The 16798-nt window shown below is 53.0% G+C and overlaps 1 protein-coding gene across 1 annotated transcript in view; it reads right to left on the reverse strand.

Moving 5' to 3' along the window:
- Positions 1–4906: 4906 nt before the first annotated feature.
- ATP6V1B1 (ATPase H+ transporting V1 subunit B1) overlaps positions 4907–16798 on the reverse strand; it is a 33798-nt gene continuing 21906 nt past the window's right edge. Inside the window, exons 5-14 of the mRNA XM_058837727.1 lie at positions 16476–16553; positions 12566–12705; positions 11645–11746; positions 11446–11543; positions 10284–10407; positions 8882–9032; positions 7868–7950; positions 6610–6714; positions 5160–5289; positions 4907–5083 (exon numbers count right to left, since the gene is read on the reverse strand). Coding sequence (XP_058693710.1) covers positions 4926–5083; positions 5160–5289; positions 6610–6714; positions 7868–7950; positions 8882–9032; positions 10284–10407; positions 11446–11543; positions 11645–11746; positions 12566–12705; positions 16476–16553 — 1169 coding nt within the window. The 3' untranslated portion in view covers positions 4907–4925. The remainder of the gene's footprint in view (positions 5084–5159; positions 5290–6609; positions 6715–7867; positions 7951–8881; positions 9033–10283; positions 10408–11445; positions 11544–11644; positions 11747–12565; positions 12706–16475; positions 16554–16798) is intronic.

Here is a 16798-nt window from a genome sequence, read left to right on the forward strand (position 1 = left end):
AGTCCTGGGAATTCACAATGGAAAAACTTGGGATAAAAAGGTGGAAAATCTTGGGGAAAGAAGAGCAGGAAATTCTGGGAATGAGGCTGGAAAATCCCAAGAAAAAAAAGGTGGAAAATCCTGGGAAAAGAGGCTGGAAAATCCTGGGAATTCAGGGTGGGAAATTGTGGGAAAGGAGGGTGGGAAATCCTGGGAATGAGACTGGAAAATCCCGAGGAAAAAAAGGTGGAAAATTTTGGGAAAAGTGGCTGGAAAATCCTGGGAATTCAGGGCGGGAAATCCTGGGAATTCACAGTGGAAAATCCCGGGGAAGGAGGCAGAAAATCTTGGGAAAGGAGGCTGGAAAATCCTGGGAATTCAGGGTGGAAAATCCCGGGAAAGGAGGGTGGGAAATCCTGGGAATTCACAATGGAAAAACTTGGGATAAAAAGGTGGAAAATCTTGGGAAAGGAGGCAGGAAAATTCTGGGAAAAGAAAGTGGAAAATCCTGGGAAAGAAGGGCAGGAAATCCCGGGAAAGGAAGGCGGGAAGTTTTGGGATAAAAGGGTAGAAAATCCTGGGAATTCAGAGTGGAAAATTCCGAGAAAGAAGGACAGGAAATTCTGGGAATGAGGCTGGAAAATCCTGAGAAAAAAAGGTGGAAAATTCTGGGAAAATTGGCTGGAAAATCCCAGGAATTCAGGGTGGGAAATCCTGGGAATGAGACTGGAAAATCCTGGGAAGAAGGTGGAAAATCCCAAGAAAGGAGGGCAGGAAGTTTTGGGATAAAAGGATGGAAAATCCTGGGAATGAGACAGGAAAATCCTGAGGAAAAAAGGTGGAAAATCCCAGGAAAGAAGGGCGGGAAATCCTGGGAAAAGAGGGTGGAAAATCCTGGGAATTCAGGGTGAAAACTCCCGGGAAATGAGGGAGAGAAATCCTGGGAAAAGAGGCTGGAAAATCCTGTAAAGAAGGGCAGGAAATTTTGGGAAAAGAGGGTGGGAAATCCTGGGAATTCAGGGTGGGAAATCCTGGGAAAAAAGGGCAGGAGGTCCCTGGAAATGAGGCAGGAAATCCTGGGCAGAGAAGCTGGAAAATCCCGGGAATTCAGGGTGGGAAATCCTGGGAAAAAAAGGTGGAAAATCCTGGGAATTCAGGATGGAAAATCCTGGGAAATAAGGGTGAGAAATCCTGGGAAAAGAGGATGGGAAATGCCGGGAAAAGAAGGTGAAAATCCCGGGAATTCAGAGTGGAAAATCCCAGGAAAGGAGGGTGGGAAATCTGGGAATGAGGCTGGAAAATCCTGAGGAAAAAAAAGGTGGAAAATCCTGGGAAAAGAGGGTGGGAAATCCCTGGAATGAGGCTGGAAAATCCTGGGAAAAGAGGATGAGAAATCCTGGGAAAAGAAGGTGGAAAATATCTGGAAATGAGGTAAAATCCTGGGAATTCAGGGTGGAAAATCCTGGGAATTCACGGTACAAAATCCTGGGAAAGAGAGTGGGAAATCCCGGGAAATGTCCCATCCCTGTCCCTTCCCAATGGGAATTGTTTTCCATGGAATTGATTTCCATGCTCCCAATCCCAAATTTTCCTGGATCGGCCTCCCCTTCACGGCCCCTGGGACACTGAGCTGGGATCCCCTGGAATTCCTCTGGAATCCTCTGGAATTCTCTGGAATAATCTGGAATCCCTCCAGAATCCTCCTGGAATTTCTCTGGAATTCTTCCAGAATTTCCCTGGAATTTCTCTGGAATTCCCCTGAAATTCCTCTGGAATTCCTCTGGAATCCCCCTGGAATTCTTCTGGAATTTCCCTGGAATCCCCCTGGAATTCTGAAATTTCCCTGGAATTTCTCTGGAATTCCCCATAAATTTATCTGGAATTCTCTGAGATTCTTCTGGAATCCTCCTGGAATTTCTCTGGAATTCTTCTGGAATCCCCCTGGAATTCCTCTGGAATAATCTGGAATCCCTCCAGAATTCCCCTGAAATTTCTCCGGCGTCCCCCTGAACTTCTTCTGGAATCCCCCTGGAATTTATCTGGAATTCCTCTGGAATTTCTCTGGAATCCTCTGGAATTCCATGTGGAAATTCCCACTTTTCCAGCCTTTCCAGCCTCTCCCTCAGCTCCCACTTCCCGATCCCGATCCAGCTCCTCCCACTTCCTTCCCGGGAATTTCAGGATCCGGGGGGAAAATCCCGACCTGGAAATGGGCTGGAAAATTCCCCATTTGGGGAAAAACTTCCAGCGGATTTTCGGGAGAATCCACGGTGGGAAAAGGGAGATCCCAGATTTCCCTGAATTCCCAGGGGGAGAATTTGGGATGTCGGGATGGAGCCGGAGCGGGAATGGGGGAAAGGTGGGAAAAGGAGTGGGAAAAAAGGGGAAGGAAAGGGGGGGGAGAGCCCTAGGGATGGACGGAATTCCATTGGGATGGATGGAATTCCATTGGGATGGATGGAATTCCGTTGGGATGGATGGGATTCCATTGGGATGGATGGAATGGCCCAAGGGATGGAATTCCAATGGGATGGAATGGCCTCAGGATGGATGGAATTCCATTAGAATGAAATTCCATTGGGATGGGTGGAATGGTCTTGGGATAGAATTCCACTGGGATCTGTGGAATTCCATTGGGATTGAATTCCATTGGGATGGATGGAATTCCATTGGGATGGATGGGATTCCTTTGGGATGGATGGGATTCCGTTGGGATGGATGGAATGGCCTCGGGATGGACGGAATTCCATTGGAATGGACACAATTCCATTGGGATGAAATGGCTTTGGAATGGAATTCCATTGGGATGGAATTCTGTTGGGATGGATGGAATTCCATGGGGATGGATGGGATTCCTTTGGGGTAGATGGAATGGCTTCGGGATGGAATTCCTTTGGGATGAAACGTTATTGGGATAGAATTCCATTGGGATGGATGGAATTCCGTTGGGATGGATGGGATTCCATTGGGATGGATGGAATGGCCCTAGGGATGGAATTCCTTTGGGATGGAATGGCCTCGGGATAGATGGAATTCCATTAGAATGGAATTCCATTGGGATGGGTGGAATGGTCTTGGGATGGAATTCCGTTGGGATCTATGGAATTCCATTGGGATTGAATTCCATTGGGATGGGACAGCCCTAGGGATGGACAGAATTCCATTGGGATGGACGGAATTCCATTGGGATGGATGGAATGGCCCAAGGGATGGAATTCCAATGGGATGGAATGGCCTCGGGATGGATGGAATTCCATTAGAATGTAATTCCATTGGGATGGGTGGAACGGTCTTGGAATAGAATTCCATTGGGATGGATGGAATTCCATTGGGATGGATGGAATGGTCTTGGGATAGAATTCCATTGGGATCTATGGAATTCCATTGGGATTGAATTCCATTGGGATGGACAGAATTCCATTGGGATTGAATTCCATTGGGATGGACAGAATTCCACTGGGATGGACGGAATTCCATTGGGATGGACACAGTTCCATTGGGATGGAATGGTTTAGGGATGGACAGAATTCCCTTGGGATGGACAGAATTCCACTGGGATGGACAGAATTCCATTGGGATGGACGGAATTCCATTGGGATGGACACAGTTCCACTGGGATGGATGGAATTCCATTGGGATGGACAGAATTCCCTTGGGATGGACAGAATTCCCTTGGGATGGACGGAATTCCATTGGGATGGACGGAATTCCATTGGGATGGATGGAATTCCATTGGGATACACACAATTCCATTGGGATGGACACAATTCCATTGGGATGGACGGAATTCCCTTGGGATGGACACAATTCCCTTGGGATGGACACAATTCCACTGGGATGGACACAATTCCATTGGGATCTGGAAACCCACAGAGGAACATTTGGGATTTTCCATGGTGGGATGGGTCGGGATTTCTCCCCCAAAGCCCGGAATTCTGGGATTTGGGGGGAGCTCGGGATGGGCTCCGGGGATTCCCAGGGCTGGGAATTCCATGGCCACGGAAGGAAACGTCGGAGCACGAAGGGATTTGGAGACCACGGTGGTTTATTCCCAAAAAAAAAAAAGGATTATTTTCCCTAATTTTAGGGAAGAGGGAATTTAGGGAAGGGGAAATTTAGGGATGAGGGAATTTAGGGAAGGGGGAATTTAGGGAAGGGGGATGGGATTTTAGGGAAGGGAGATTTTAGGGAAAGGGGATTTCAGGGATTTGTGGGGATTTTAGGAAAGGGAAATTTCAGGAAATGGAAATTTCAGGGAAGGGAAATTTTAGGAAAGGGGAATTTTAGGGAAGGGGGATTTTAGGGAAGGGGGATTTTAGGGAAGGGGGATTTTAGGGATTTGTGGGGATTTCAGGGAAGGAGGATGGAATTTTAGGGAAGGGGGATGGGATTTTAGGGAAGGGGAATTTTGGGAAAGGGGGATTTTAGGGATGTGTAGGGATTTCAGGGAAGGGGGATTTTAGGGAAAGGATTTTAGGGAAGGGGGATTTTAGGGATCTGTGGGGATTTCATGGAAGGGGGATTTAAAGGAAGGAGGATGGAATTTTGGGGAAGGGGAATGGGATTTTAGGGAAGGGGGATTTTAGGGAAGAGGGAATTTAGGGAAGAGGGAATTTGGGGAAGGGGGAATTTGGGGAAGGGGGAATTTGGGGAAGGGGGAATTTAGGGAAGGGGGAATTTAGGGAAGGGAGATTTCAGGGAAGGGAGATTTAGGGAAGGAGGATGGAATTTTAGGGAAGGGGGATGGGATTTTAGGGATGGGAGATTTCAGGAAGGGGATTTCAAGGAAAGGGGATGGGAATTTAGGGAAGAGGGAATTTAGGGAAGGGGGATGGGATTTCAGGGAACGAGGATGAGATTTTAGGGAAGCGGGATGGGATTTCAGGAATGGGGAATTTCAGGAATTTCGGGAATTTCAGGAATTTTGGGAATTTCGGGATCGGGGCTCACAGGGCCGTGCCCTGCTCGGCCGCCTTGGCCTCGCGGGGGTAGAACTCGGCCAGGACGTTTTCCGGGATGCGCTTGAGGAGCTGCTTGGGGAAGATCCTCAGGAGCCGCCAGCCGATGTCCAGCGACTCGAAAATGCTCCGGTTCTCGTAGGGCCCTGCCGGAGGATTTCGGGATGCGGGAACGGCTCTTCCCGAATTCCCGAATTCCCGGATTTGGGGCGGGGGGCTGACCCTGGGAGATGAAATGCTTCTCGAACTTGTGCAGGAACTCCAGGTACAGGAGGTCGTCGGCCGACAGCGCCTCCTCGCCCACCACGGCCTTCATGGCCTGCACGTCCTTGCCGATGGCGTAGCAGGCGTACTGCGGAATCCCGGGATTCCAGCCACGGATCGGGATGGGCACGGATCCCACGGCCCGGCCAGGAATGGCTCCCACTGGCACGGGGGGCTCCAAGCTCCATCCCAACCCGGCCCGGGTGGATCCAAATCCATCCCAACCCGGCCCAGCTGGATCCAAGTCCATCCCAACCCAGCCTTGCGCATTCCCAGGGATCCACAGGAAATCTGGGAATTGCAGCCCAGGCAGGAATTCCTTCCCGGGATCCCAGCCCAATCTCCCCTTTCCCACTGGAAGCCATTCCCTGGCTCCTGTCCCTGCAGCCCTTTCCCAAATTCCAGCTCTCCTGGAGCTCCTTTAGGGACTCTGAGGATTCCCTGGATTTCTCCCTTCTCCAGGGGAACATTCCCAGCTCTCCCAGAGCTGAGGGGCTCCCAAATCCCAGACCTTTTTTTGTTGGAAGGGACCTTAAATCCCACCAATTCCAACCCCATCCATGGGCAGGGACAGCTCCCACCATCCCAAGTGGATCCAAATCCATCCCAACCTGGCCTTGGGCATTCCCAGGGATCCAGGGGCAGCCCCAGCAAATCTGGGAATTGCAGAATCCCAGGCAGGAATTCCTTGCCAAGATCCCAGCCCAATCTCCCCTTTCCCTTGGGAAGCCATTCCCTGGCTCCTGTCCCTGCAGCCCTTGGCCCCAGTCCCTCTCCAGCTCTCCTGGAGCCCCTGCAGGGACTCTCAGCATTCCCTGCATTTTGCCCTTCTCCAGGGGAACATTCCCAGCTCTCCCAGCCTGGCTCCAGAATCCTGGAATGGTTTGGGTGGGAAGGGACCTTCAATCCCATCCCATTCCCACCCCATCCATGGGCAGGGACTCTCCCCTATCCCAGCTGGATCCAAGCCCTGCCCTTGGACATTCCCAGGGATTTGGGGTAGTCCCAGCATTCCCAGGTGCTGTCGCTTTCCCTGGATTCTCCCCACATCCCAATAAAGGCAGCTCAGGATTTGGGATTTGGAACAGCCCGTGGAGCTCAGTGGGATCCAATCCTGAATCATCCCAAAATCTCAGCTCCCCTCTGGAATCCCGTGGCCATTCCCAGGGCTCTGAGCTCTCCCTGGATTTTTCCCTTCTCCAGGGGAACATTCCCAGAATTCCCAGCCTGGCTCCAGAGCAGCTCCAGCCCTTGGAGCATCTCCAGAACCTCCTCTGGAATTGCTCCAGTGGATTTGGGATTTGGGATCAAGGATCTGGAGCAGCTCTGCAGGTGGAGCCTCACCCAGGCAGGGACGGGAGGCCCTGAGGTGACAAATGCCACTCCCCGAGTGTCCCCAAGGCCTCACCAGCTGGTTGGACACGTCCCCGTGGTCCTTCCGGGTCATTCCCTCTCCGATGGCCGATTTCATCAGCCGGGACAGGGATGGCAGAACGTTGATGGGGGGGTAAATCTGTGGGGTGAGAGCGACCCCGCTGTGGGACCCCACCCCTATCCCCGGTGTTCCCATCCCAGAGCTGGATCCATCCCCAGATCCATCCCCAGATCCATCCCTGGATCTGATCCATCCCTGGATCCATCCCTGGATCCATCCCCAGATCCATCCCCAGATCCATCCCTGGATCCATCCCCAGATCCATCCCCAGATCCATCCCCAGATCCATCCCTGGATCCGATCCATCCCTGAATCCATCCTTGGATCCATCCCTGGATTCATCCTGGATTCATCCCTGGACCCATTCCTGGATCCATCCCTGGATCTGATCCATCCCTGGATCCATCCCTGGATCTGATCCATCCCTGGATCCATCCTTGGATCCATCCCCAGATCTATCCCTGGATCTATCCTGGATTCATCCACGGACCCATTCCTGGATCTCTCCCTGGATCCATCCCATGATCCATCCTGTGTTTGAACCATCCTGGATCCATTCCTGGATCTGATCCATCCCCAGATCCATCCTGGATCCATCCCATGATCCATCCTGGATCCATCCCAAATCCATCCCATGATCCATCCTGGATCCATCCCATGATCCATCTCTGGATCCATCCCCAGATCCATCCTGGATCCATCCCAGATCCATCCCCGGATTCATCCCACGATCCATCCCCAGATCCATCCCATGATCCATCCCTGATCCATCCCATGATCCATCCTGGATCCATCCCATGATCCATCCCTGGATCCATCCCCAGATCCATCCCCTGATCCATCCTGGATCCATCTCAAATCCATCCCTGATCCATCCCCAGATCCATCCCCAGATCCATCCCCAGATCCATCCCGGATCCATCCTGGATCCATCCCATGATCCATCCTGGATCCATCCCATGATCCATCCCCGGATTCATCCTGGATCCATCCCGGATCCATCCCCTGATCCATCCTGGATCCATCCCCAGATCCATCCCCTGATCCATCCTGGATCCATCCCTGGATCCATCCCCTGATCCATCCTGGATCCATCCTGGATCCATCCCAAATCCATCCCTGATCCATCCCCAATCCATCCCCAGATCCATCCCCAGATCCATCCCCTGATCCATCCTGGATCCATCCCGGATCCGTCCTGGAGATGTTGGGAATGGCTTTGGGGCCGCACCTGGCGGTTGTGGAGCTGCCGGTCCACGTAGATCTGTCCCTCGGTGATGAATCCGGTCAGGTCGGGGATGGGGTGGGTGATGTCTGGGGTGGGGGGACAATGGGGGTGGGGTGAGACCCCCGGAGTGGGGGACAGGGGACAGCGCCACCGTCACATCTGTGGGGCAGCACGGCCCCCACCGGGGCCAGCAGGGGGGCTTTGGGGTCACCTCCCCTGTCCTGGTGACAAGGACCCCAAAATTGGATGGGGTGGGATGGGGTGGCTTGGATGGCTCAGAGGGGTTTTGATGTCACCCCCTTGTCTGGGTGCTGAGGACCCCAAAAGAGGCTGGGGTGGCTCAGAGGGGTCTCAGTGTCACCCCCTTGTCCTGGAGCTGGGAACCCCAAAATTGGATGGGGTGGGATGGCTCAGAGGGGTTTTGGTGTCACCCTCCCTGTCCTGGTGACAAGAACCCCAAAATGGGAGGGGATGGGATGGGGTTGGGTGTCTTTGATGGCTCAGAGGTGTTTTGGTGTCACCCCCTTGTCAGGGTGCTGAGGACCCCAAAAGAGGCTAGGGTGGCTCAGAGGGGTCCTGGTGTCACCTCCCCCATCCTGGAGATGGGGACCCCAAAACAGGAGGCGATGGAATGGGGTGGCTTGGATGGCTCAGGGGGGTTTTGATGTCACCTCTCCTGTCCTGGAGCTGGGAACCCCAAAATTGGATGGGATTGGATGGCTCAGAGGGGTCTCAGTGTCACCCCCCCTGTCCTGGTGACAAGAACCCCAAAACTGGGTGGGATTGGATGGCTCAGAGGGGTTTTGGTGTCACCCCCTCGTCCTGGTGACAAGAACCCCAAACCGAGAAGCACTGAGATCTTTTTTGGGGGACACTCTCCAACCCTAAACCACCCCAACAACGCCACCACCCCAGGAGCTCCCCAAAACCTGGGAGCCGTTTGGGATTTCCCGAAGGGGGGAAATCCCGATTCCCGAGGTGTTCCCACCCCATCCCGCTCTTCCCGGCGCCGCTGACCGTCGTTGGGCATGGTGAGGATGGGGATCTGGGTGATGGAGCCGTTCCTGCCCTCCACGCGCCCGGCGCGCTCGTAGATGGTGGCCAGGTCCGTGTACATGTAGCCGGGGAAGCCGCGGCGACCCGGAACCTCCTCCCTGGCTGCCGAAACCTGCGGGGTTTGAGGGGTCAGAGCACCCCAAACACCCCCAAAAACCTCCAGGTGTGTTGGGTGCCCCAAACACCCCAAAGAACACGAGAGGAATGAGGGATATGGGTGTTCTGAGCAGCACAGGAAACCCCAAAAAACCCCCGGGTGTGCTGGGTGCCCCAAACACCCCAAAATCCCCCAAAACCCCAAACAGTTCATAACCCCCAAACACCCCAAAAACCACTGGACCCCCCAGCTGTCCTCATCACCCCAAACACCCCATAAACCCCACAAGGACCCCCAGGTGCCATTGTCACCCCCCAAGGACCCCCAGGTGCCACTGTCACTCCCCAAGGACCCCCAGGTGTCATTGTCACCCCACCAGGACCCCCAAGAACCCCCCAAGGACCCCCAGGTCCTTGTTAACCCCTTAAGGACCCCCAGGTGTCCTTGTCACCCCCCAAGGACTTCCAGATGCCATTGTCACGCCATACACCCCACAAAGTACCCCAAGGACCCCCAGGTGTCATTGTCACCCCCAAAGGACCCCCAGGTGTCCTTGTCACCCCCCAAGGACCCCCAGGTGCCATTGTCACCCCCCAAGGACCCCCAGGTGTCCTTGTCACACTCCAAAGGACCCCCAGGTGCCACTGTCACCCCCAAAGGACCCCCAGGTGTCTTTGTCACCCCCCAAGGATCCCCAGGGACCCCCCAAGGACACCCCAAGGACCCCCAGGTGTCATTGTCACCCCCCAGGGACCCCCAGGTGCCATTGTCACCCCCCAGGGACCCCCAGGTGTCATTGTCACCCCCCAAGGACCCCCAGGTGCCATTGTCACCCTCCAGGGACCCCCAGGTGTCATTGTCACCCCCCAAGGACCCCCAGATGTCATTGTCACCCTCCAAGGACCCCCAGGTGCCATTGTCACCCCATACACCCCACAAAGTATCCCAAGGAGTCCCAGGTGTCATTGTCACCCCCCAGGGACCTCCAGATGCCATTGTCACCCCCCAGGGACCCCCAGGTGTCATTGTCACCCTCCAAGGACCCCCAGGTGTCTTTGTCACCCTCCAAGGACCCCCAGGGACCCCCCAAGGACACTCGAAGGACCCCCAGGTGCCATTGTCACCCCCCAGGGACCCCCAGGTGTCTCTGTCGTCCCCCAAGGACCCCCAGGTGTCATTGTCACCCTCCAAGGACCCCCAGGTGTCATTGTCACCCCCCAGGGACCCCCAGGTGCCACTGTCACCCCCCAGGTGTCCCTGTCTGACCTCCCGGAGCGCCTCGGCGTAGGAGCTCATGTCGGTCAGGATGACCAGCACGTGCTTCTCGCACTGGTACGCCAGGAACTCGGCCGTGGTCAGCGCCAGCCGCGGCGTGATGATCCTCTCGATCCTGGGCCACGCCCCCAATTAACGCAATTAGCATAATTAACATCCCCCGGGGAAGGTTTGGGGTGCAGGGAGAAGGAGGAATCATAATGGGGTCCCCCCATGACCGCCGGGGTTTTGGGGTCACCTCCCGAAGGGATCCGGGTGGGATTGAGGGGGGAAGAGGAGAGGGAGGAAAGGGAGGGAGAGGGAAAAGAAGGGGAGAGGGAGAGGGAGAGGAAGGAAGGAGGGGGAGAGGGAAAAGGGAGGAGAAAAGAAGAAAAGAGGGAGAAAGGAAAAGGAAAATGGGGGAGAAAAGGAAGAGGGAGAAGGAGAAAGGAGGAAGGAGGAGGAGGGAGAAGGAAAAGGAGAAATGAAAATATGAAGGAAAAGGATAAGAAAAGAGGGAGAAGAAGGAGAAGAAAAAGGAGAAAGGAGGAGGGAGAAGGAAAAGGGAGGAGAAAAGAAGAAAGGAGGAGGAGGGAAAGGAGGGAGAAAGGAAAAGGAAAATGGGGGAGAAGAGGAAGAGGAAGAAGGAAAAAGGAGAAAGGAAGAGGGAGAAGGAAAAGAAGGAGAAGGAGAAATGAAAATACGAAGGAAAAGAATAAGAAAAGAGGGAGAAGGAGGAGAAGAAGGAGGAGAAGGAAGGAGAAAGAAGGAGGAAGGAGGAAGGAGAAAGAAAAGGAAAAAGGAGAAGGAAAAAGAAGGAAAAAGAAGGAAAAAGGGAAGAAGAGGAGGAATAAAAAAAAGGAGGAGAAAGGAGAAAAAAAGAGGAGGAGGAGGAAGGAGGAAGAATGAGGAGAAAAAAGAATGAGACAAAAGGAGAAATGAGGAGGAGGAAGGAGAAGGAAAAGGAAAAAGGAGAAGGAAAAAAGGGAAGAGGAGAAGGAATAAGAAAAAAGAGGAGAAAGGAGAAAAAAGAGGAAGAGGAGGGAGAATGAAGAGAAAAAAAAAGAATGAGCCAAAAGGAGAAAGGAGCAGGAGGAAGGAGAAGAAGGGAGGAAGAGGAGGAGGAGGAAGGAGAAGGAAAAGAAGGGAGGAAGAGGAGGAGGAGGAGCCTCACGTGGGGTCGTTGGCCAGGTTGAGGAAGAGGCACACGTTCTCCATGGAGCCGTTCTGCTCAAAGTCCGACTTGAAGAACCGCGCGGTCTCCATGTTCACCTGCGTGGTGGGACACGCGCTCAGCGGGGTGGGGACACGGGGACACGGGGACACGGCAGCTCTGGGGTCACCTGGGATGTCCCATGGTGTCCCCAACTCACCCCCATGGCCGCGAAGACGATGGCGAAGTTGTCCTCGTGGAAATCCGCCACGTCCTTGGATTTCTTCACCAGCCCGGCCTGGCGGCAGATCTGAGCCGCGATCTGGGGAGGGGACGGGGACAGGGGTGACAATGGGGACATCCCGGAGTGGCCATGGCCCTCCTGGCACCAGGACAGGGCCCCAAAGGCTGGGGGACAGCGGGGTGTCCCCCCCCGGCTGTGTCCTGCCCTGCCCGTGGTCACTCCTGAATGGTCAGGGGTGGTTTCCATCCCATCCCATCCCATCCCATGGATCCCATGGATCCCATTCCATGGATCCCATCCCATCCCATCCCATGGATCCCATCCCATGGATCCCATCCCATGGATCCCATCCCATCCCATGGATCCCATCCCATGGATCCCATCCCATGGATCCCATCCCATGGATCCCATCCCATCCCATCCCATCCCATGGATCCCATCCCATGGATCCCATCCCATCCCATGGATCCCATCCCATCCCATCCCATCCCATCCCATCCCATCCCATCCCATCCCATGGATCCCATCCCATCCCATGGATCCCATCCCATGGATCCTATCCCATGGATCCCATCCCATGGATCCCATCCAATCCCATGGATCCCATCCCATTCCATGGATCCCATCCCATCCCATGGGTCCCATCCACCTCTGGAATTTCCAGCCCCTGCTGCTCTGTCCCCTCTGTCACACTCATGGGGACATCAAAAAGGTCCGGAACCCCCCAATCCTCAGATTTGGGGACCCCGAATCAACCCAGACCCTCCCCCACATGGCCCACAGGGGTTGCCGTGCCAATGGGGAAACTGAGGCACGAGCTGAGGCCAGCTTCCCGACACCAGGAGAGGGGATCCGACCTTCCCGAATCCCTCCATCCCGCTCCTCCCGCAGTCCCACCTCGTTGTGGGGCAGCCCCGCGGCCGAGAAGATGGGAATCTTCTGTCCGCGGGCGATGCTGTTCATGACGTCGATGGGGGAGATCCCGGTCTGGATCATCTCCTCGGGATAGATGCGCCCGTGGGGGTTGATGGGCTGGCCTGGAGCGGGAAAAGGAGGAATCGTGGAATGGTTGGGGTTGGAAGAGGTCTGGAAGCCACCCAGTCCCACCCGGGGACAATTCCCGTTATCCCAGGGTGATCCCTGTCCAGCCCGGCCTGGGACATTTCCAGGGATGGAAGGGGATGAAGGGATCCCCCCGGTCGGTGGGAAAAATTGGGAAGAAAGTTCTGGAGATGAGCAGGGAGCAGCTCTGGGGTGGGACAGGAACCATCCCAGCACCTGGACACCCTCCTGGAGAACCCCGGGGGGGATGGATGATGGATGATGGATGGATGATGGATGGATGGATGATGGATGGATGATGGATGGATGGATGGATGATGGATGGATGGATGATGGATGGATGGATGATGGATGGATGATGGATGGATGATGGATAATGGATGATGGATGATGGATGGATGATGGATGATGGATGGATGGATGGATGGATGATGGATGATGGATGATGGATGATGGATGGATGGATGGATGATGGATGGATGATGGATGGATGGATGATGGATGATGGATGGATGATGGATGGATGATGGATGGATGATGGATGGATGATGGATGGATGGATGATGGATGGATGGATGGATGATGGATGGATGATGGATGGATGATGGATGGATGATGGATGGATGGATGGATGATGGATGGATGATGGATGATGGATGGATGGATGATGGATGGATGATGGATGATGGATGATGGATGATGGATGGATGATGGATGGATGATGGATGGATGATGGATGGATGATGGATGATGGATGATGGATGGATGATGGATGGATGGATGATGGATGATGGATGATGGATGGATGATGGATGGATGATGGATGATGGATGGATGATGGATGGATGATGGATGATGGATGGATGGATGATGGATGGATGATGGATGATGGATGATGGATGGATGGATGATGGATGATGGATGATGGATGATGGATGATGGATGGATGATGGATGATGGATGATGGATGGATGATGGATGATGGATGGATGGATGATGGATGATGGATGATGGATGATGGATGATGGATGATGGATGGATGATGGATGATGGATGGATGATGGATGATGGATGATGGATGATGGATGATGGATGGATGATGGATGGATGATGGATGATGGATGGATGATGGATGGATGGATGATGGATGATGGATGATGGATGATGGATGGATGATGGATGGATGATGGATGATGGATGGAGGATGGATGGATGGATGAATGATGGATGGATGGATGATGGATGGATGGATGATGGATGGATGATGGATGATGGATGGATGATGGATGGATGGATGATGGATGGATGGATGGATGATGGATGATGGATGGATGGATGATGGATGATGGATGGATGGATGGATGATGGATGGATGATGGATGATGGATGGATGGATGATGGATGGATGATGGATGGATGATGGATGGATGATGGATGGATGATGGATGATGGATGGATGATGGATGATGGATGGATGATGGATGGATGATGGATGGATGATGGATGGATGATGGATGGATGGATGATGGATGATGGATGATGGATGATGGATGATGGATGATGGATGATGGATGATGGATGGATGGATGATGGATGATGGATGATGGATGATGGATGATGGATGATGGATGGATGATGGATGATGGATGGATGATGGAGGATGGATGATGGATGGATGATGGATGATGGATGATTGATGGATGATGGATGGATGATGGATGATGGATGGATGATGGATGGATGATGGATGGATGATGGATGGATGATGGATGGATGGATGATGGATGATGGATGATGGATGATGGATGATGGATGATGGATGATGGATGATGGATGATGGATGGATGGATGATGGATGATGGATGATGGATGATGGATGATGGATGATGGATGGATGATGGATGATGGATGGATGATGGAGGATGGATGATGGATGGATGATGGATGGATGGATGGATGATGGATGATGGATGGATGATGGATGATGGATGATGGATGATTGATGGATGATGGATGGATGATGGATGATGGATGATGGATGGATGGGTGATGGATGATGGATGATGGATAATGGATGGATGGATGATGGATGATGGATGATGGATGGATGATGGATGGATGATGGATGGATGGATGGATGATGGATGGATGGATGGATAATGGATGGATGATGGATGGATGATGGATGGATGATGGATGGATGGATGATGGATGGATGATGGATGGATGATGGATGGATGGATGATGGATGGATGATGGATGGATGGATGATGGATGGATGATGGATGGATGATGGATGATGGATGGATGATGGATGATGGATGGATGATGGAGGATGGATGATGGATGGATGATGGATGGATGGATGGATGATGGATGATGGATGATGGATGATGGAGGATGGATGATGGATGATGGATGATGGATGATGGATGGATGATGGATGATGGATGATGGATGATGGATGGATGATGGATGGATGATGGATGGATAATGGATGATGGATGATGGATGGATGGATGGATGGATGATGGATAATGGATGGATGGATGATGGATGGATGATGGATGGATGATGGATGGATAATGGATGATGGATGATGGATGATGGATGGATGATGGATGATGGATGATGGATGATGGATGGATGATGGATGATGGATGATGGATGATGGATGATGGATGGATGATGGATGATGGATGATGGATGATGGATGGATGATGGATGGATGATGGATGATGGATGATGGATGGATGATGGATGATGGATGATGGATGATGGATGGATGATGGATGATGGATGATGGATGGATGATGGATGATGGATGATGGATGATGGATGATGGATGGATGGATGATGGATGATGGATGGATGATGGATGATGGATGGATGGATGGATGATGGATGGATGATGGATGATGGATGGATGGATGATGGATGGATGGATGATGGATGATGGATGATGGATGATGGATGGATGGATGGATGATGGATGGATGATGGATGGATGATGGATGGATGGATGGATGGATGATGGATGATGGATGATGGATGATGGATGGATGGATGGATGATGGATGATGGATGGATGGATGATGGATGATGGATGGATGGATGGATGATGGATGATGGATGGATGATGGATGATGGATGGATGGATGGATGGATGGATGGATGATGGATGGATGATGGATGATGGATGATGGATGGATGGATGATGGATGGATGATGGATGATGGATGGATGGATGATGGATGGATGATGGATGATGGATGATGGATGGATGATGGATGATGGATGGATGGATGATGGATGGATGGATGGATGATGGATGGATGGATGATGGATGGATGGATGATGGATGGATGATGGATGGATGATGGATGATGGATGGATGATGGATGATGGATGATGGATGGATGATGGATGATGGATGATGGATGATGGATGGATGGATGATGGATGGATGATGGATGGATGATGGATGGATGGATGGATGATGGATGGATGATGGATGATGGATGGATGATGGATGGATGATGGATGGATGATGGATGATGGATGGATGATGGATGGATGATGGATGGATGATGGATGGATGATGGATGATGGATGGATGATGGATGGATGATGGATGGATGTGGTGACACCCCAGGCCCACTCTGGCCATCAGGCCATGGTGTCACCCCCAATTCCCGTCCATCCCCAAGCCCCTCCCGTGTTCCCGCAGAGCCGGAGCCGTCACCGTTGATGTCCAGGAAGTCCTCGGCCATCACCGGGGGGCCGCTGTCGATGGGTTTGGCGGAGCCATTGAACACCCGGCCTGTGGGGACAGAGGGACCGTCCCTGTCCAAGGCCACCAGCCAGGGGTGGCACCTGCTGCTCCCATGGCCATCGGTCCCCATCCCCATCCTGGGACACCCCACCCACCCCCAGAGGGGACACAGGGACCGGGGGTTGGGGCAGGAAGTGTCACCTGTGGGCTGGGTGACACCGCAGCCTCTGGGGCAAGAAGATGCCAGCACATGGGGACAAGACCCCCCAAGTCCGTGTCCCCATCACCCTGTC

This window comes from Poecile atricapillus, chromosome 4 (assembly GCF_030490865.1).
Source record: "Poecile atricapillus isolate bPoeAtr1 chromosome 4, bPoeAtr1.hap1, whole genome shotgun sequence".
Classification (NCBI taxonomy): domain Eukaryota; kingdom Metazoa; phylum Chordata; class Aves; order Passeriformes; family Paridae; genus Poecile; species Poecile atricapillus.